We start from the raw sequence: 23,307 nt of genomic DNA on the forward strand, positions 1-23,307 counted from the left end.
ATTTTTCTGAGGCCTGAGAGTATATCAGACACACAAAATTGAATTCTGAATACGAGGACGATATCAAATAATTCAGATTTTATGAAATTCGCAATATAATGCTAATTTTATGGCAAATTATTAAAAACTGATATTTTTATGTTTTGAAAAAAATGTATATAATCAATATGAAAGGACAAAATATTCACATCATACGGCTTTTCCTCCCAGCTACATACATATCATTAGATTTATACAATTTACTTGAAGACTGTTAAATGTCAAAAATGTCAATTTTAACAATTTGCCATAAAATTTGTATTATATCGCAAGTTTCAAAAAATCACAATTATTTGATATCGGAAGGACATTCCTCGTATTCAGAATGCAAATTGGTATTTAAGATGTGCTCTCAGCTCCCACAAAAAATATGTGAAAACGTCGCTATCCGAGCCCTTAACCAAAATGTTTACCCAATTGTTAACCCTTGGCCTTTGATTTCTTTGTTGATTTGTCTCAAATGCTTTGACCAAAGCCAGTAATACAGACTGAAGCTCACTTGACCATCAATCTCTCATATTGAGAGTCTGTACTATCCTTAGGGGTCATTGTTATATGCACGTTTGCTTCTCATATCGAAACCACTCGAGCAATATAGGTCAAAACTTGAAAACATATTGTTTTAATGATATCCATCTATAAAGATAGAAAACACAATATGAATTCCAAGATCCAATCTGTTCAGCCACCAAAGATCATTCCTTCCATCCTCAGCTTAGTTATGTAATGCTCTACCTGGTTCAATTAACTCCAACCAGAATCGGCTAAGCTTCAAGCGCGCTAACCCATACAGCCCTATGGCACTGATAACAGCTGTTAATGCCTTGAATAGTTCAGACATTAAAAAATATCTGACCACCCCCCTTTAAATACATTAAAAGCAAAATAAATACAAAAGTATGTTCCTCTTTTCTATCTTCCTCTCTGTCCAATAAACTACAAGTTTACCAGGCACAATTTCAAAAGGTTTTTTAGGTCGTCCGAAGGAAAAGACCTTATGGCATCACTAGTCGTGTCTGTGTCATTATGTTTGTGTGTGTCCGTCAACAATTTGCTATTGCAACCATTATTATGTTTTGGTGGATCCAAGTGTGTGAAAATATTGGATCCAAAACATAATGATAAAATTCGATGCTTTACGCCCAATACTGTGAGTTTTAAAGTATTGGACGAGATGTAATTTTAAACTCATTTCAGTTCAAAATTGACACAAAAAGTAGAATTTTTTGTAATTTTAGGTGTTTACTGGTTGTATCAATTTTGATGATACAAACATCCAAACTATAATACTAATAATAGTGTATATTTTATATCAAATACCTTCAAGTTACTTTATTAAGTAAACACATTGGTTAACAAACAAAAAAGCCCAAGCAACCGACCCTACCTGATTGGCCCGTATATTTTTCTTTTGGTCACCTTAACATGTTATCCAATGTGTAAAAGGTAAAAGACCATCACCATCCCCATCACAAATATGTGTTGTAATGTTAAATACATACTTACCATGTAAATTATGTTATATGTAAACTTGGAAACTATTTTATGCCATTAGGCTAGCAATTTATATACTGATTAAGAAGGTTATCCAATGTGTGAAAAGACAACCTTACTATCTATACTATGTACATTATGTAATTTTAAGAAGTTTTTATGCCATTAGGCTAGTCATATACATCTGATTTAAAAGAATATTATTCAATGTGTAGAAAAACAACCTTTAACTACCATCTACATTGTATTATGTAATTATTTTTTGAAAAGTTTTTATACTATTAGGCTAGTCATTATATGTAATTAAAATCAAACTTAACCAATGTGTGCAAAAACAATTACACCATCTAGATTATGTTATATAATGTTAGGAAATGACATTAGGCTATAGTCATTTACATCTTATTTAAAACAAAATTAGCCAATGTATGGGAAAAAGCCTTACCATCTAAATATGTTATGTAATATTGAGAAGTCTTATATCATAAGGCACCCCTCCCCCCAAAAAAACGTTTCTCATTATAAATAGCAATATCTCTTTGGCCTATTTGTCGCGACTCTACAGTGATACTTCCATTTATGGATATTTCTGCGTTGCTTATTTCCTGTTTCACGTGACAGCTGTTATATCTGAATTTGGAATCTGTAGCGCATCTTCCGCACATTCATTATCTTGTTGCAAGTTGCTCGCTTACATTTGATTAATGTCAGCTGAGATGATATTACCCGCACTAATATAAAGACAATTGTAAAATATTGATTCTAATGTACAGTCCCAAAATTTAAAAAAAAACACAAACAAACAAAATAAAACAATAATGGAAGTAATAACAAGACACCTAGTGCTATATTATGTGTTTAACTACTTATTCTTAATAATCTTAATGCAATTACAAAGATTTAGTACCAAGATACACTGTAATTTGAAAATAGACCCTTGTAAAAATGCCCGAAATGGCGATACACAGTATTTTAGGGGTATTCATGTCACGAAGTACCATATTCGGTTGAGTTTAAAACAATAATGAATGAAAATACAAGATTTTTTGTTTGTTATTTGTATGTTTAAGCAGTTAATGTTAATGCAATTACAAAGTTTTGAGCATCATGATAATCTCTTTTTTAAAACTACTGGCCCTCATAATTGCTCAAAAAGGCCGACGAGTAGTATTTTAGCAGTACGTGTGGCACGAATTGCCAGTTTTGGTCTGTTTTATATTAACAATGGAAGTAAATCCAAGACATCTTTTGCTATTTGTATGTTAAACTAGTTATTGTTGATGCAATTACAAAGACTGAGTATCAAGAAACACTTTATTTTGAAAATACACCTTTGTAAACTTTGAGGGCTCTTGAGCTACCTCTAAATCATATTCAATATTTTTTTCATCCAGGATGGTATTTCAGACTTTTGAAAAATAAAAACCACCCTAATGTGCATCTTCCTTTTTAGCTTCTTTTAGACCAAAATTAATCCCACTTTGATCTAATTTACATGTAGCATTAAAATTGCAAATTATTGTGCGCATTACACAAATTAGTCCCTAAAGCATCCTCTCCAAACAAAAAATCTGGTGTCGTATATGCAATATCAATAATATGTATAAAAATGATAAATATGTTTGACATTTAAGAAAAGACATGTATAAACAGAGAAGATGAGAAGTATATTATTTATGGGTCATAGTAGAAAAAAATTAGATTAGAAGACTATAAGAATAAGTAGTTGTTAGCCTTTCTGATAATATACTAAATGTTATTTAACTATTTGATAACATCATTAGACCATGGAGATATATAAATAAATGGAGAATGATCTAGCCAAGCATCTTTTGTACTACGTTGGTTATGACCAATTATTGTTGAATAGGCAATTTCAGGGGATATTGATTATGCTAAGCTGATTACATTGTTAAGTCTGTTTCACTGGTCATTTATTTCAATGGGGTGCTAAATGCAGTTACTTATAATGTTTATTGGAAAGTGCTCATGCTTCAGAAAATTTAATATCAAAATGTCATTTTCGCCAAAAAATTGCATTGAAATCAGTCTTTTGAATAAAATAAACACCCTATCTGTAGGCCTATATCTGTGGTCATATTGTGACCCCCTACATTTTGGTCATGATTCTTGAAAATTAAATTAGGCTATGACCCCTATTTTTCTTTCCAAAAGTTATGACCCCCCGGTATAGGCCTATTTGGAACCCCCCTCCAAAGAAAATGATGCCCCTAATAATATTAATAATAATTTAGGCCTAAATACTGATAATTATTTATTATAAAATGAGAAGTTTAATGATGATGAAAAGATTTTAGCTGAATTCAAGTACTTCCGGTAAATTTTACTCGCTCTTAACTCAATTGGCCCAAATTGGCCCAACATAATTTTTTTTCACAATCGGAAGGTAAAAACGTTTTGCTTTCATTTGCACTATATTTGAACTCCTCAGACCCCTTAAAAGCTTAATATATGAACATGAAAACTAAGTATATTTGTCAAGTTACGGCACAACTAGTGTTGAAAACAGTTTCATAACTTGAGAACAGAACATCCAAATTTCATCGGGTTTTCGCACAATCATACATTGAAACTATAAGCTATCAAAACTGGCGACTTTGAACATCTAATTGACTAGCTGACGTCATTATACAGTCTCTTTTACAAGCCTTCCGCACGGGTCAATGTAGGGTCAATTCCTATGAGGAAATTTTGGGAGTGACGATCAGTGAACCATGGTAGAGTCTCATAACCATCGTGGAGATCAATAGCTTGGCTGAAGTGGCTAGTCATTCAAGTTTGGTGACTCATTGAATAGAGGTAATCGGATAATCTCCACTTAAGAGATTAGAATTCTGGCGATCATTCTCCATTTATTTATATACCTCCATGATTAGACCATATAAGGCAATAGAACAATAGCTTAATGTCATAAAAATGTGTATTTGTATACAAAATAAAATGTATATTTCTAGTTCAAAATATCTTTGGTTAGTCAGTCAAAATCAAGAAAAATCGTTCAATGATCAAATAGGCGATTGTTAGAGATCTTTATTATACCTAATTTTAATATTTGTACTATATATTTTATATCTTAAATTGTTTTATTTCTCTTTTAATTGTTAATAATAATGAATCAATGTATGAATGATCAATAAATGTTGCCAATTATATCTGTCAAATTGGAAGTATTTTCTTTTCAGTTGTTTCTATCTGGTGAAAACACAGTATTCAACAAATATTTGTTCATGTAGCACCCTTTTTATAAAAACGTTAATACTTTGACATATCTATACTACTAAAATATTTGGGACATGGGTAGGTGCTGGGAAAAACATGTTGACCGACTTTTTACAATTTCTTTATTTTAAGTGCTACGAGAGTGCAACCTACATTAAAGCAATATTATAACATTATCATACAAAATAGATTAGCAATTCTTTGACATATCCCCTTTTATTTTGGAGCCGAACAACTACGGCAAAGCAAAGAAAATTGAATTTACTACCAGCTCAGTATGTCGCCAATACGTACTCACTCCTTCGGTCATGTTATGGTACGACCCTTTGTTGTGTAGATCACCGTCCCATACGCCGTGTAACGTACTGTGTGTTATGAACATCGTGTATGCGTCGATTAATAATTCCATCGTAATAATAAGACGCCGGTTCGGCGCTTTATTCAAAATCTCGGATTTTGACAAAACTACAGCACCTAGAGTCTTGATTTTTGCAGGGTATATTGGTTTAATAAAGTACAATATAATCGTGTAAAAATGAATTTTAAAAATCAGTGAGGGCGTCCTCAACAGCAAATGTTATAATATGGCTTTAAATTAAAACTTGTGACTTGGACTTTCATATTTACACATTTTCCGGGCGACTTTTTACAATATCTTTATTTTAAGGCCTCAGCAAAATAAGGACTGTAAGTTTGGGTACACCGATAACATGCGGGTATAGCCGTATTTGTGTACAAATATATAGCCTTCTAGTTATCTATGCCTGTGGAACAGGGCATAGATATTCTCCTTATGCTCTTTAGTCTTCTCCTTTTCCTTATACCCGCATGCGAAGCATGGACGGGTATATTGCCATCCTATGGTCTTCTTCCTCCTCCTCCTCCTCCTCCTTCTCCCATCAAACACAACATTCTGTCAAGGCTAGCGCTAAAACTACAAAGGCCCCAGGTCCCATATGTGGTACACTAATGGGCCCTACCCGTAGAAGTGCCTTTTGCCCATCTTGGCCCCAGAGGTCAAAGGTCACGGGCCCCAGGGGCCCAAATGTGAAAATACAAAGCATGCCGTTTCTCATCAAATGAAGCAGCCTCAGGGCCCTGAGTTGGTACACTGATAGCCCTAGGGGTACTCTATATTTACAAATATACAAGAGCCCCATATGTTACATATTATGGGCCCAGGGGCCCAGATGTTAAAATATGGTGCAACAGATTGACAAGCCTAGCTCTATAAGTATAAGATGACTAGGGCTCATATGTGGCATATGTATGGGCCCTAAGTTGTAGATGTGGCTTTTGCCCATTTTGGCCCCATATGTACAAGGCTAGGGGCCCCAGTGGCCTAAATGTTAAAACAAAGGGCCGGCCGTTTCTCAGCAAATAAAGTAGCTACAGGGTTCAGATTTGGTACACAGATAGGTCTTTAGTATTATATTGTCATATGTATATATAACCCCCATATGTCACATAATATGGGCCCTAGGGCCCCCAAAAGCTAAAACATAGGGCCGGCCGTTACTCAGTAAATAAAGCAGCTACAGTGCCCAGCTTGAGTTTTCTGATAGTACTTGAGAATTATACTTCAACATATGTACATGAGCCCCATAAGTCAAATATTATGGGCCCCAGGGCCCCAAATGTTAAAACAAAGGGCCGGCCGTTTCTCATCAAATAAAGCAGCTTCAGGGCTCAGAGTTTGTACACAGATTGCACCTGAGAATTATATAGTTATATGTACATATAAGCCCCATATGTCATATAATATGGGCCCAGGGCCCCAAACGCTAAAACATAGGGCCGGCCGTTACTCAGTAAATAAAGCAGCAACAGTGCCCAGCTTGAGTCTACTGATAGCACTTGAGAATTATACTTCAACATAATTATGTACATGGGCCTAATAAGTCAAATATTATGGGCCCCAGGGCCTCAAATGTTAAAACAAAGGGCGGGCCGTTTCTCATCAAAGAAAGCAGCTTCCGGGCTCAGAATTTGTACACAGATAGCATCTGAGAATTATATTGTTACTAACACCCACACACCCATCCACCCCACACACATAGGACTAAACAGACAGATCGTATTATATCACAATTGGAAATACCAGCGTGAAGCGTTAAGGCTGTTCCAGTTAAATTACATACCCATACCCATTGGCTGTTCCATTTAATTTACATACTCCCTCTGAAATGGCTGTTCCATTTAATTTACATACTCCCTCTGGAATAGTTTCCCCCTAATCATATTGCATGGCCTCACTGTGAGTAAGAGAGACTGACAACAGCAACCTATGGAGAGTAAGAGAGACGACTTCTGTGAGGGGACTTTTTACAATTTCTTTATTTTAAGTGCTACGACAGTGCAACCTACATTCAATTAAAGCTTGTGACTTGGACTTTCACTTTTTACACATTTTCTTCCCAATTGGGCAACTTTTTACAATTTCTTTATTTGAAGTCCTCAGCAAATAAGGACTGTAAGTTTGGGTACATGCGGGTATAGCCGTATTTGTGTACAAATATATAGCCTTCTAGTTATCTATGCCTGTGCAACAGGGCATAGATATTCTGCTTATGCTCTTTAGTCTTCTCCTTTCCTTCTTCTTATCTATGCCTGTGCAACAGGGCATAGATATTCTGCTTATGCTCTTTAGTCTTCTCCTTTTCCTTCTTCTTCTCCTTCTCCTTCTCACGCTTCATATTAACAGGGCTATCTCCAAAACTACAAGGGCCCCATGGCTCATATTTGGCACACTTAATGGCCCTACCTCATAGATGTGCCTTTTGCCCATTTTGGCCCCATAGGTCAAAGGTCACGGGCCCCAGGGGCCCAAATGTAAAAATACAAACCACGCCGTTTCTCATCAAATAAAGCAGCCTCAGGGCCATGAGTTGGTGCACTGATAGCCCCAGGAGTACTCTATATTTACATGTATACATGAGCCCCATATGTCATATATTATGGGCCCCAGGGCCCCAAATGTTAAAAAAGGGGCAACAGTTTGACAAGGTTAGCTGTGAAACTACAAGGGCACTAGGGCTCATATGTGGCACACGATGGGCCCGAACTTGTAGATATGCATTTTACCAATTATGGCCCCAGATTTTTAAGGCTAGGGGCCCAGAGGCCCAAATGTTAAAACAAAGGGCCGGCCGTTTCTCAGCAAATAAAGTAGCTACAGGGCTCAGATTTGGTACACAGATAGGTTTTCAGTATAGGGTGATGGAACAGCCATTAAAGGACACTCCGTTTTGGGATTAAAGGGTATTCAGATTTTTTGATTTTTTTTTTTTTGATTTTTTTTGTATGGAACATGTTTGTTGCATTATTTAAGGAGGAGCGCCTCAAGCGTTTACACAGCAAATGCAATTAAAGGGCTATTATTTGATTTTTAATTAATTAATTAATTTTAATTTTTTTTTGTTGGTATACTGATAGCCCTTTTAGAATATGGGGTGTCAGTGGGTGTTAGGGTGATGGAACAGCCATTAGAGGGACACTCCGTTTTGGGATTAAAGGGGTATTCAGATTTTTGATTTTTTTTTTTTTTTTGATTTTTTTTGTATGGAACATGTTTGTTGCATTATTTAAGGAGGAGCGCCCTCGAGCGTTTACACAGCAAATGCAATTAAAGGGGTATTATTAGATTTTTAATTATTTATTTATTTCAATTTTTTCGTTGGTATACTGATAGCCCTTTTTAGAATATGGGGTGTCATGATGGATTAAGAGTGTCATGGTGGGTTAAGGGGTTAGGGTGGGAAACACAGGCATAGATATTCGTGTTTGGTCAAACACAACTGTGCCATCTAGTTCTCCTTCTCCTTCTTACGCTTCATATTAACAGGGCTATCTCCAAAACTACAAGGGCCCCAGGGCTCATATTTGGCACACTTAATGGCCCTACCCCATAGATGTGCCTTTTGCCCATTTTGGGCCCATAGGTCAAAGGTCACGGGCCCCAGGGGCCCAAATGTAAAAATACAAAGCATGCCGTTTCTCATCAAATAAAGCAGCCTCGGTGCCCTGAGTTGGTGCACTGATAGCCCCAGGAGAACTCTATATTTACAGATATACATGCGCCCCGTATGTCATATATTATGGGCCCCAGGGCCCCAAATGTTAAAAGAAGGGGCAACAGATTGACAAGGTTAGCTGTGAAACTACAAGGGCACTAGGGCTCATATGTGGCACACGATGGGCCTGAACTTGTAGATATGCATTTTACCAATTATGGCCCCAGATTTTTAAGGCTAGGGGCCCAGAGGCCCAAATGTTAAAACAAAGGGCCGGCCGTTTCTCAGCAAATAAAGTAGCTACAGGGCTCAGATTTGGTACACAGATAGGTTTTCAGTATAGGGTGATGGAACAGCCATTAAAAGGACACTCCGATTTGGGATTAAAGGGGTATTCAGATTTTTTGATTTTTTTTTTTTGGTTTTTTTTTGTATGGAACATGTTTGTTGCATTATTTAAGGAGGAGCGCCTCAAGCGTTTACACAGCAAATGCAATTAAAGGGCTATTATTTGATTTTTAATTAATTAATTAATTTTAATTTTTTTTGTTGGTATACTGATAGCCCTTTTAGAATATGGGGTGTCAATGGGTGTTAGGGTGATGGAACAGCCATTAAAGGGACACTCTCGTTTTGGGATTAAAGGGTATTCAGATTTTTTGATTTTTTTTTTTTGATTTTTTTGTATGGAAGCGATGTTTGTTGCATTATTTAAGGAGGAGCGCCTCAAGCGTTTACACAGCAAATGCAATTAAAGGGCTATTATTTGATTTTTAATTAATTAATTAATTTTAATTTTTTTGTTGGTATACTGATAGCCCTTTTAGAATATGGGGTGTCAGTGGGTGTTAGGGTGATGGAACAGCCATTAAAGGGACACTCTGTTTGGGATTAAAGGGGTATTCAGATTTTTTGATTTTTTTTTTTTTTTGATTTTTTTTGTATGGAACATGTTTGTAGCATTATTTAAGGAGGAGCGCCCTCAAGCGCTTACACAGCAAATGCAATTAAAGGGTATTATTTGATTTTTAATTTATTTATTTATTTCAATTTTTTTCGTTGGTATACTGATAGCCCTTTTAGAATATGGGGTGTCATGATGGATTAAGAGTGTCATGGTGGGTTAAGGGGGTTAGGGTGGGAAACACAGGCATAGATATTCGTGTTTGGTCAAACACAACTGTGCCATCTAGTTCTTCTTCTTCTCCTTCTGACCCTTCACATTAACAGGGCTATCTCCAAAACTACAAGGACCCCAGGGCTCATATTTGGCACACTTAATGGCCCTACCCCATAGATGTGCCTTTTGCCTATTTTGGCCCCATAGGTAAAGGTCACGGCCCCAGGGGCCCAAATGTAAAAATACAAAGCATGCCGCTTCTCATCAAATAAAGCAGCCTCAGGGCCCTGAGTTGGTGCACTGATAGCCCCAGGAGTACTCTATATTTACATGTATACATGAGCCCCATATGTCATATATTATGGGCCCCAGGGCCCCAAATGTTAAAAAAGGGGCAACAGTTTGACAAGGTTAGCTGTGAAACTACAAGGGCACTAGGGCTCATATGTGGCACACGATGGGCCCGAACTTGTAGATATGCATTTTACCAATTATGGCCCCAGATTTTTAAGGCTAGGGCCCCAGAGGCCCAAATGTTAAAACAAAGGGCCGGCCGTTTCTCAGCAAATAAAGTAGCTACAGGGCTCAGATTTGGTACACAGATAGGTTTTCAGTATAGGGTGATGGAACAGCCATTAAAGGGACACTCCGTTTTGGGATTAAAGGGGTATTCAGATTTTTTGATTTTTTTTTTTTTTTTGATTTTTTTTGTATGGAACATGTTTGTTGCATTATTTAAGGAGGAGCGCCCTCAAGCGTTTACACAGCAAATGCAATTAAAGGGCTATTATTTGATTTTTAATTAATTAATTAATTTTAATTTTTTTTCTTGGTATACTGATAGCCCTTTTAGAATATGGGGTGTCAGTGGGTGTTAGGGTGATGGAACAGCCATTAAAGGACACTCCGTTTTGGGATTAAAGGGTATTCAGATTTTTTGATTTTTTTTTTTTTTTTTTGATTTTTTTTGTATGGAACGTGTTTGTTGCATTATTTAAGGAGGAGCGCCCTCAGCGTTTACACAGCAAATGCAATTAAAGGGCTATTATTTGATTTTTAATTAATTAATTTTCAATTTTTTTTTGTTGGTATACTGATAGCCCTTTTAGAATATGGGGTGTCAGTGGGTGTTAGGGTGATGGAACAGCCATTAAAGGGACACTCCGTTTTGGGATTTAAAGGGGTATTCAGATTTTTTGATTTTTTTTTTTTTTTTTGATTTTTTTTGTATGGAACATGTTTGTTGCATTATTTAAGGAGGAGCGCCTCGGCGTTTACACAGCAAATGCAATTAAAGGGGTATTATTTGATTTTTAATTATTTATTTATTTCAATTTTTTTCATTGGTATACTGATAGCCCTTTTAGAATATGGGGTGTCATGATGGATTAAGAGTGTCATGGTGGGTTAAGGGGGTTAGGGTGGGAAACACAGGCATAGATATTCGTGTTTGGTCAAACACAACTGTGCCATCTATTATCTATGCCTGTGCAACAGGGCATAGATATTCTGCTTATGCTCTTTATCTATGCCTGTGCAACAGGGCATAGATATTCTGCTTATGCTCTTTAGTCTTCTCCTTTTCCTTCTTCTTCTCCTTCTCCTTCTCCTTCTGACGCTTCATATTAACAGGGCTATCTCCAAAACTACAAGGGCCCCAGGGCTCATATTTGGCACACTTAATGGCCCTACCCCATAGATGTGCCTTTTGCCCATTTTGGGCCCATAGGTCAAAGGTCACGGGCCCCAGGGGCCCAAATGTAAAAATACAAAGCATGCCGTTTCTCATTAAATAAAGCAGCCTCGGTGCCCTGAGTTAGTGCACTGATAGCCCCAGGGGTACTCTATATTTACAGATATACATGAGCCCCGTATGTCATATATTATGGGCCCCAGGGCCCCAAATGTTATAATAAGGGCAACAGATTTACAAGGTTAGCTGTAAAACTACAAGGGCACTAGGGCTCATGTGTGGCGCACGTATGGGCCCAAACTTGTAGATATGCATTGTGCCTATTTTGGCCCCAGATTTTAAAAGCTAGGGGCCCCAGAGGCCCAAATATTAAAACTACGGGCCGGCCGTTTCTCAGCAAATAAAGTAGCTACATGGCTCAGATTTGGTACAATAATAGATCTTTAGCATTATATTGTTTGAATATACGAGCCCCATATGGCACATAATAGGGGCCCAGGGCCCCAAATGCTAGGGCCGGCCGTTACTCGGTAAATAAAGCAGCTACAATGCTCTATGTTGGTATACTGATAGCTGTTTCAGCATTAGACATATTACGGGGTGTCAGGGTGAGTTAAGAGTGTCATGGTGGTGGGGGTGCGTGGTTGGGGGTTAGGGTGGGAATCACAGGCATAGATATTCGTGTTTGATCAAACACAACAGTGCCATCTAGTTAGTCTTCTCCTTCTCCTTCTTCTCCTCCTTCTCCTCCTTCTCACCCTTCATATTGACAGGGCTATCTCCAAAACTACAAGGGCCCCAGGGCTCATATTTGGCACACATAGTGGCCCTACCTCGTAGATGTGCCTTTTGCCCATTTTGGCCCCATAGGTCAAAGGTCACGGGCCCCAGGGGCCCAAATGTAAAAATACAAAGCATGCCGCTTCTCATCAAATAAAGCAGCCTCCGGGCCCTGAGTTGGTGCACTGATAGCCCCAGGAGTACTCTATATTTACATGTATACATGAGCCCCATATGTCATATATTATGGGCCCCAGGGCCCCAAATGTTAAAAAGGGGCAACAGTTTGACAAGGTTAGCTGTGAAACTACAAGGGCACTAGGGCTCATATGTGGCACACGTATGGGCCCGAACTTGTAGTATATGCATTTTACCAATTATGGCCCCAGATTTTTTTAAGGCTAGGGGCCCAGAGGCCCAAATGTTAAAACAAAGGGCCGGCCGTTTCTCAGCAAATAAAGTAGCTACAGGGCTCAGATTTGGTACACAGATAGGTTTTCAGTGTAGGGTGATGGAACAGCCATTAAGGGGACACTCCGTTTTGGGATTAAAGGGGTATTCAGATTTTTTGATTTTTTTTTTTGATTTTTTTTTTGTATGGAACATGTTTGTTGCATTATTTAAGGAGGAGCGCCCTCAAGCGTTTACACAGCAAATGCAATTAAAGGGCTATTATTTGATTTTAAATTAATTAATTTTAATTTTGTTTTTGGTATACTGATAGCCCTTTTAGAATATGGGGTGTCAGTGGGTGTTAGGGTGATGGAACAGCCGGGACACTCCGTTTTGGGATTAAAGGGTATTCAGATTTTTGATTTTTTTTTTTTTTTGATTTTTTTTGTATGGAACGTGTTTGTTGCATTATTTAAGGAGGAGCGCCCTCAAGCGTTTACACAGCAAATGCAATTAAAGGGCTATTATTTGATTTTTAATTAATTAATTTTAATTTTTTTTTTTGGTATACTGATAGCCCTTTTAGAATATGGGGTGTCAGTGGGTGTTAGGGTGATGGAACAGCCATTAAAGGGACACTCCGTTTTGGGATTAAGGGGTATTCAGATTTTTTGATTTTTTTTTTTTTGATTTTTTTTTGTATGGAACATGTTTGTTGCATTATATAAGGAGCAGCGCCCTCAAGTGTTTACACAGCAAATGCAATTAAAGGGGTATTATTTGATTTTTAATTAATTAATTTATTTATTTCAATTTTTTTCGTTGGTATACTGATAGCCCTTTTAAAACATGGGGTGTCATGATGGATTAAGAGTGTCATGGTGGGTTAAGGGGGTTAGGGTGGGAAACACAGGCATAGATATTCGTGTTTGGTCAAACACAACTGTGCCATCTAGTTTCTTCTCCTCCTCCTTCTCCTTTTCCTTCCATCAAACACATCATTCTGTCAAGGCTAGCGCTAAAACTACAAGGGCCCCAGGGCCCATATGTGGTACACTTATGGGCCCTACCCGTGAGAAGTGCCTTTTGCCCATCTCGGCCCCAGAGGTCAAAGGTCACGGGCCCCAGGGGTCGAAAGGTAAAAACACAAATCATGCCGTTTTTTATCAGATGAAGCAGCCTCAGGGCCCTGAGTTGGTACACTGATAGCCCCATGGGTACTCTATAAATACAAGTATACATGAGCCCCATATGTTATATATTATGGGCCCCAGGGCCCCAAATGTTAAAAATAAGGAGCAACATATTGACAAGGCTAGCTCTAAAGCTACAAGGGCACTAGGGCTCATATGTGGCACATGTATGAGCCCTAAATTGTAGATGTGCCTTTTGCCTATTTTGGCCCCAAATGTACAAGGCTAGGGGCCCCAGGAGCCCAAATGTTAAAACAAAGGGCCGGTCGTTTCTCAGCAAATAAGGTAGCTACGGGGTTCAGATTTGGTACACAGATAGGTCTTTAGTATTATATTGTCATATGTATATATAACTCCAATATGTCACATAATATGGGCCCCAGGGCCCAAATGCTAAAACATAGGGCCGGCCGTTACTCAGTAAATAAAGCAGCTACAATGCCCAGCTTGAGTGTACTAATAACACTTGAGAATTATACTTCAACATATGTAAATGAGCCCCATAAGTCAAATATTATGGGCCCCAGGGCCCCAAATGTTAAAACAAAGGGCCGGCCGTTTCTCATCAAATAAAGCAGCTTCAGGGCTCAGAGTTTGTACACAGATTGCACCTGAGAATTACATTGTTATATGTACATATGAGCCCCATATGTCACATAATATGGGCCCCAGGGCCCCAAACGCTAAAACATAGGGCCGGCCGTTACTCAGTAAATAAAGCAGCTACAGTACCCAGCTTGAGTCTACTGAGAGCATCAGAGAATTATACTTCAATATATGTTCATGAGCCTCATAAGTCAAATACTATGGGCCCCAGGGCCCCAAATCTTAAAACAAAGGGCCGGCCGTTTCTCATCAAATTAAGCAGCTTCAGGGCTCAGAGTTTGTACACAGATTGCACCTGAGAATTATATTGTTACTAACACCCACCCCATACACGTAGGACTAAACAGATCCACAGAGAATAGCGTAATTATAATATAGATGACATTTACGCTGAGGCTGTTCCAGTTAAATTACATACCCATTGGCTGTTCCATTTAATTTACATACTCCCTCTGGAATGACCACAATAAAGGCTGTTCCGTTTAATTTACATACTCCCTCTGAAATGGCTGTTCCATTTAATTTACATACTCCCTCTGGAATAGTTTCCCCCAATCATATTGCATAGCCTCACTGTGAGTAAGAGAGACTGACAACAGCAACCTATGGAGAGTAATTAGAGAGACGACTCCCCTGGGAGGGGACTTTTTACAATTTCTTTATTTTAAGTGCTACGACAGTGCAACCTACATTCAATTAAAGCTTGTGACTTGTACTTTCACTTTTACACATTTTCTGCCCAATTGGGCGACTTTTTACAGTTTCTTTATTTTAAGTCCTCAGCAAATAAAGACTGTAAGTTTAGGTACACCGATAACATGCGGGTATAGCCGTATTTGTGTACAAATATATAGCCTTCTAGTTTAAAGACCCCTTTTCATTAAAAATTCGTCAAAATGCAAAAGCAAATAAATCATTGTTTTCCCGCAATATATCGCGTTCTCAAACGCTGCATACTGCGGCATAGCATAGCTAGCAAAGACACGCACACATGGTAAACTGGATGGGCGAGGTGATTGCTGATTGAGGCGCTGGAGTCGCCAATCGCGATAACTACCGTATTTTATCGTATTGATCTCTTCCAAGGTAGGTAAAGCTTGCACCATTGCATTATAAACTGCGGGCCGACAGACCACCACCGTCCCCATCCTAGAATCAGTAGGCCTACTCGATAAATTTCGCTAAAAAAGTGCTGATATAGTGGTATAAATTATAGGTTTTTATATGAACATAATTTAGTGAATTTTTTGTTTTTTTGTTTTGTTTTTCAAGTTTCATTCTGAACTTGAAAAGATGAAATTATCTGTAAGAAGTAGTTACCCGAAGAAGCCCTGTAATGATGACGCAATCTGGTAGATACGATAGAAAACGTAGGCCCTAAATATTTTGCTAGTAGGCTAGACTTAGCCCGTACATCATTAGGCTTATTGTTTTATGTTTAAAAATTTGTTTTATTTCATTCATTCATTCATTCATTCATTCATTCATTTCATTGTTATTATTGATTTACCAAGTTGGTGTAGTTGGACAAGAATATAGGCCTATTATATTAGCTTATAATTATGCAGTCCCAGCCTTGGTTCGGGGGCCTCTGCGGTCGTTCAGTCTCGTCTTAATTTTGAAGACCATAAAAATAGGCAAGCAGTTACTACCGGTATGCCTATATTAGATACCTAAGGCCCTGAATAATGTTTCAAAGTGTTATTAAAACACGGATTTAAGATTCATTTTCAAACGTTCTCTACTCCTGATTGATTATGATTGCGATAAAAGCTTTTGGTTTTACAACACTTTTTGCGTAATGTTTTGGCGAATGCCTTTTTATTTGCAATGTTTGCCTGGTTTTCAACTTTCACGTTTATAATGTTTTATGCATACTTTAAAAGGTAAACTGCTTTAAAGCATTTTTCGTGAATGTTTTCATGCAGTGTTTGCACGCTCTTTACAGCATGATGCCTATACGGTAGGCCTACTGCATAAACCACAATCTAATTTAAAGCCACAAGTGTTCCGTTTTCTACTTTTGAAATTCGGTTTTGTTAGGCTATGTCAATTTCCCTGTTTTTCAGTTTTCTTGTGACCTCTCCGTGTTTTGCCCGTTTAACATAATATATAGGACGACCTTTTGTCCGTTTTACCAGTATTTTATTCAAGACAAATTACAACTTTTACCCCAATTTTTACATCGCTTATTTGATTGAAAACAACAACAGACACACTTTTTTTTATATTTTTGTTGTTGTATTTTATTCACTTTTTATGCGGTACAAAATATTTTACAACTTTATTGTAGCTTTAGGCCTATAATAGGCCTATGACCTTTGTACGTGTTTGATATTCCGTAAAAAGTTAAAAATAAAATATGATAACTACAAACAATTACAATAACAAAAACGGAATATTGAGTAATGCGACACATCAGAATCTTTTCAAATTTTACTTGGGATTCCTAACTAAAAAGAAAAAGCAACGAGTAGTAACAACATCATGTTTGCGGTTCAGAAAAGGACAATGAACATAAAATGCAATATTTGTCAACACCAAAAAAAAAAAAAAAGGAAAGAAAATAACCAAAAGCGATAAATTAAAAACATTGCATTTTTAAAGCAAAATTAAGAAAATTAGGACAAAACAGAAATCACAATTATAATAATGTCTCAATTTATTCTTCATTTCATAAAACTTCCTGATTATCTGCTAAAATAATTGCTTGTCAGTTATTCTATGCTACTTTTTATATTAAATTTTAATACAGAGCATGATCTTTTTTGTACGGAACAGGACAAAATTGTGCTTAAATAATCATGGTTTCGATTCGCGGCAACACTACCATGCACTGTGCAACTTATTCGCAGTAACCTGTCTGTCTGTCCCATGAGCCCTGTCGCTTCCTCAACGCTGACGCTGACAGCCTTGCTGATGCCGCCACGGCCTTGCCGGAAGCTCTGCTGCACCATGGAAACAAGACTGCAGTAAATAAAATGATTACACCATGTGGATAAATATCTGCCGAATGTGCACGGATAATTGAGTAAAATTGTATATTTTACCTTCTAAATCACCAAAAAAATGCCAATCTGCTGCAGTTGGACGCCCCTTCTCATTTTCTAACTTGACCAAACGTCACAAGTCACCGGATTATATATTTATGGAATAATCTTCAAAATGGGCCTAAAATCCGCTGTATTTTTCTAAATCGCGATTTTCGGCAAGTTCACTTTTGACCACTTTTAACCATTTTTGGTCCGCCATAGCGTCTAAATGAAGCATCACTGAGGTAAGTTTTTAAGTCAAACGTTTAGATATGGCCAAAATCTAGATAGTGTTTTTTCATTTTTTTAAATTAGGGCCTAGAACTTTTTTTATCACCCATGATTCAAAAATTTGAACACGGGTCATACGTTTTTACTGATTTTTTGCCTATATTTTAAAAACTAAGCAAAATTTTGAAAAAATCAAAAAACACTTTCTAGATTTATTTGTCTGAATTAATAAAATTCATGTTTTACAGTTTTTGATTTTCAAATAATTTTTTTATGGCGGACCAAAAATTTTTGGTCAAAAAAGCCGTTTTTGGGGATTTTCTCGAAAATTGTACTTTTGACCCAAAACTGACATTTTAAATGGATTGATGAGCTCATTTCCGTTCAAAAAATGTATACTTTTATATACTTTACATAAATAGTTTTCGAGTTATGAGGTGAATAATAATGGATAATTAGTGATCCTGTGTGCCTCCTTAAAGGGAAAATTAAATCTCAAAAGACCGCCGACAACCGCCGCTCAATAGGGATATCCAACGAGATTGTCCAAGAGGGCTACAAAGAACCACAAACCGCGAAATTTGGATATCCAGCTAGATTGCCCCGCAGGACTCAGGAACCACAAATCTTGAAATATGGATATCCTGCAAATTAAAACCACAAACCGCGAAAAACCGCCAACAACTGCCGCTTAATAGAAATATTCAAATATATTGCCCCGCAGGGCTACAAAGAACCACAAACGCGAAATTTGGATATCCAACTAGATTGCCCAAGCAGGGCTATAAAGAACCATAAACCGCGAAATATGGATGTCCAACAAGTTTTAACTATAAATTAGCCCTCGATAGAGGGCAAAGCTTGAAGGATTAGGGAAATTATAACCACGAACCGCGAAAGTTGCCTTAACAAACAATATAAGTCAACATGGTAAGATAAGTTATCATACCAAGTAATAGTAATTGTTGACACCGTATAATTTAAATTATTGAAAAGCATCCTCGGGATGTAGAGGAGGGGGCGGCCCGAAATTAAAGGGAAAATTAAATCTCAAAAGACCACCGACAACCGCCGCTCAATAGGGATATCCAACTAGATTGCCCCGCAGGGGTTCAAAGAACCACAAACCGCGAAATTTGGATATTTAGCTAGATTGCCCTTGCAGGACTCAGGAACCACAAATCTTGAAATATGGATATCCTACAAATTAAAACCACAAACCGCGAAAAACTGCCAACAACTGCCGCCAATAGAAATATCCAACTAGATTACTCGCAGGGCTATAAAGAACCACACACCGCGAAATATGGATGTCCAACAAGTTTTAACTATAAATTAGCCCTCAATAGAGGGCAAGGCTTGAAGGATAAGGAAAATTATAACCACGAACCGTGAAAGACCTCCAACAACCACCTCAATAGAGATATCCAACTATATTGCCCCGCAGGGCTACAAAGAACCACACACCGCGAAATATGGATATCCAACAAGCTTAAACAATAAATTAGCCCCGATAGAGGACAGGGCTTGAAGAATAAGGAAAATTATAACCACGAACCGCGAAAGACCCCCAACCACCGCCGCTCAATAGAGATATCCAACTAGATTGCCTGCAGGGCTACAAAGAACCACAAACGGCGAAATTTGGATATCCAACTAGATTGCCCCAGTGCTACAAAGAACCACGTACATTTTAGTTATAGGTATAGCTACATATAGGCCTACTCGTATTTGTCATTGTCATAAATCAAGGATAATATTATTCAAACTTCGATGGAACCGGATGACTTTTCAAGCTTGGAGCTACTCGGCTTCATTCATAAAAAGAAAGGAAAAAAAAAAAAAAAACGTTGACAACGTAAAGAAAGCAGCAAGTTTAAAAAGCCCCCACCTCGGCTCACTTTTTGAAACTTGGTCCCATTTGTATATAAAAGATACTGATTTAAACTTTGTCATAATTATCAACTTAAAACATTTCCAGAAGTGTTATGAATCTTTAATGTGCCGATGCGATATATTACTTAAAAGTTGTTAGCAATCTGGAACGATCAGAAAGGTTATTATGTTGTTCTTGGCCAATATCCTATATATGTTTTGTTTTATAATAATTATTAAGTTCATGATCAATGATTGAATTAAACGAATAACAAGTAGGCATGTTAATGGCAATGATGCGAAAAAACACCGATTTGCTGTTGATATTCAAAATGGGACCAAGTTTCAAAAAGTGAGCCGGGGTGTGGCTTTTTAAACATGCTGCTTTCTTTACGTTGTCAACGGTTTTTTTTTTTTTTTTCATATATACCTGCAATAGCTAGTACATTAAGGGGGTACTACACCCCTGGCCAATTTTGTGCCTATTTTTGCATTTTTCTCAAAAATTATAGCACACTGGTGGCAAGTAAGATATGCATATTATAGGGGCAAGGACTACAACTACTGCACTGAAAATTCAGCAACTCAAAGCAAGTAGTTATTGATTTATTGATCAAATATTGGTTGTCCCTCTTTTTTGACTGTTACTCCACAATTGTTGTCTGTGCTGAAATAAAATTTCCAGTGCAGTAGTTGTAGTCCTTGCCCCTATAATATGATATATCTTACTTGTCCCCAATGCGCTATAATTTTTGAAAAAATGCAAAACTAGGCACAAAATTGGGCAGGGGTGTAGTACCCCCTTAAGGTCTAATGAGTTTTCATCAGCCATACCATGTAAAATCACAGCAAATGCACTATTTTGGGCAAAAAATGCCATACTTGTCTATTTTTGCTCCCTCCCTTCCATTACAAATCCTGCTTCCACCGCTGCCTCCATGCCCAATTTCCTCTTTCCAACAGGATGCAAGCATAAGATTCTTACCTGCATGTGCAGGCTCATGTCCAGACCCTCCACCAGACAACAAGGTCACTTTCCCATCTATAATGACCTGCTCAATATCCTCTCTGATGACCACTCTATGGTCATCTAGAAGTCTCAGACCAGGATGTATGCTGACTACTCCTTCCAAAGCATCATCCACACATTGTTCAATTGAGTTGAGTAGTTTCTTGGGTGCAGTGGTCATTGTAAGTTACTGGGTATGAGCTGTAGAACAATTGGAAAACAAAATATATCATGAAAGAAATCTGTGAGAAAAACACAACTCAATGGAGACATCACCTACAGTAGGAAATTCAATCGAATGAACACACCTTTCAACAGCTGTACTCAGGGGTGCAAATTGTGATTTCTTCATCAGGAGCAAGGGTTTTAGGCTCAAGATTTCCTCAATCATACTAGACATAAAAATAGCTTTATTCTGCACTTCGAAAGATGAGAATGGTAACATAGCATGTATTTTTAGAGAGACTCTACATGTTTTCTTTGAGCTCTCAAAAAGCTATTTTGGGACCACCGAAAGCACTACTAACAGCGCATAAAATTTGGTATTTTACACTAGTTTTGGGTCAATTTTGGTGTGACACAGGCTCCTTTCCCCTTTTCCTTTGCCCCCCCCCCTTTCGTTTTTTGTCAGATGGAGCACTTTTCTATATCTTTTTTTTTTGTTTTTGGGGAGTGCAATATGCACTACTCCAAAATCGTAATTTTTTTTCATACATCAGAGCGGCACCGCAAAATCGTAATTCGTTCTCATACATCAGAGTTGCGTCAAAGCGGTGGAGTGATCGATATATCGGCTTGCCATTGATCACCGCTAGCGTTTCTGGTGCGACTGCGCAGTAAAGCAAAATCATCTTCAGAGCGGCAAAGTGGCAAGCGGCAGTATAGTATGAAGTTACTAAACATGACTTAATGACAGGACTGGCACCATGATATGGTTGTTAATAGCTTGGCAAGCAATTAAAACCATTTGTCTACATTAATTGAGCACATGTATAGCAGTAACTGGGTGTTGATTGTGTACAATAAGTTTATTAAAAAAAAAAAAAGGTTTGTCTCAAAGCTTGCGCGCGCGTTTGTAAAATCGCACGATTTGATAAAAAAGAAATGCGGAAATTTTTTTTATTTCAAATTTTTTTTTTTTTTAGTTTTGTCCAGAAAAAATTGGCGAAAATCAGACTTTTTCTCAAAATACTATGAAAAAATTATAGAAGATTTCATTGAAACAAAACCAAAAATAAACTCACTGTTTGACGGTTTCGCCTATCATGGTCGATAGGCATCATCAGAATGATGGTTGCAGATCCATACTTCCGGTTGGACGTATCCCGACTGAAGAGGGTGTTTTATCAGCCAGGAGAGGATCATACACGTGACTAAGGAAGTGGGCCCCTCGCTCTCTGTTCATGACGTTCGGACCTCGCCTCCTGATCCAAATGGATTCTTTAATTCTTCTTGTATTGGCATCATCTTCCTTACAAAGAATTTTGGCATTGTCCCAATTGATAACATGGTTTTGCTGGACCGCATGATCCGCAATTGCTGACTTTGACTGTTCACTCGCAGATTGCTTGCGGGTTTGACGAGTGTAGTTTGTTTTGGTCTTGGACACCCTGGCAGTTTCTTTTTGGTGTTCATTAAGTCGTGTTTCAAATTTATGCCCGTTTCACCGACATAGGAATGTTTACAGTTCGCGCATGGAATCTCGTATACACAATCGGTGGTGCTGAGAGGATCGATTTTATCTTTAGGATGGACAAGCATTTTGCGGAGGGTGGTGTTTGGTTTCATAGCCGTAGCTATACCGTGTTTCCGGAAGATTCTGTTGGCTTTCTCCCCGGGGGTGCCACTCATATACCATTGCATGTTGTCATCACTGACCAGACACTTTTATTTTTCACCCAAAACACTGACATGCCCAAGGGCTGAAAGGTAACCCTTACCACTGACCTGCTATGAAAAAGGATACCCAAATCACTGACCACAGCCATGGTGCAAACAAAGGTACCCATATCACTGACCTTACATGTCCCAATGACCCTTTTCACTGACGAAGGTAGAAAGCAATATTTACCTAGTGTATTTCCAATCCCTTTACATACAATTTCTGTTATATGAAATAGCCTGGAATATCATCCTTAAGGTAGTATGAACGGCTAATCAAGCTTGCAGCAAAATAGCCACAATAGCAAATTGGAATTGTGTATTAATTTAAAACTTGGAACAAACTAAAGATAAGTCTTCACTCCACCTATTTTTTGAGTTTCATAAAAATTCTACCATTTCTTATGTATTTCTTTATTTTTTGAAAATTACCTAAATTTTTCCACATAATAATTTTTTTTGCCTACATGGAGTATGCTATGGTTTCCAAACTTTCAGGGATGGTGTATAAGCTTAATATCTAAATTCTCTCGCCAGCTTTTTTGGATAAAGTGTTTAATTTGTTAGAAAATTAATTTTTAAATTTTTGATTTTAGGGAATTTTAGAAACATCTATAACTTAAAATAGAAACACTTAATTAAAAAAAGCTGGCGAGAGAATTTTCTAAATTTGATTACCTTTCATATGACACCTTGTTTGTTGAAATT

The 23,307-nt window shown here is 37.7% G+C and overlaps 1 protein-coding gene across 1 annotated transcript in view; it reads right to left on the reverse strand.

The window, feature by feature from the left end:
• LOC140153266 (triokinase/FMN cyclase-like) overlaps positions 1-23,307 on the reverse strand; it is a 93,217-nt gene that overhangs the window by 64,655 nt on the left and 5,255 nt on the right. The window contains exon 2 of the mRNA XM_072175969.1: positions 20,695-20,919. Within this exon, the coding sequence (XP_072032070.1) occupies positions 20,695-20,899 (205 nt within the window). The 5' untranslated portion in view covers positions 20,900-20,919. The remainder of the gene's footprint in view (positions 1-20,694; positions 20,920-23,307) is intronic.

This window comes from Amphiura filiformis, chromosome 5, assembly GCF_039555335.1.
Source record: "Amphiura filiformis chromosome 5, Afil_fr2py, whole genome shotgun sequence".
Classification (NCBI taxonomy): domain Eukaryota; kingdom Metazoa; phylum Echinodermata; class Ophiuroidea; order Amphilepidida; family Amphiuridae; genus Amphiura; species Amphiura filiformis.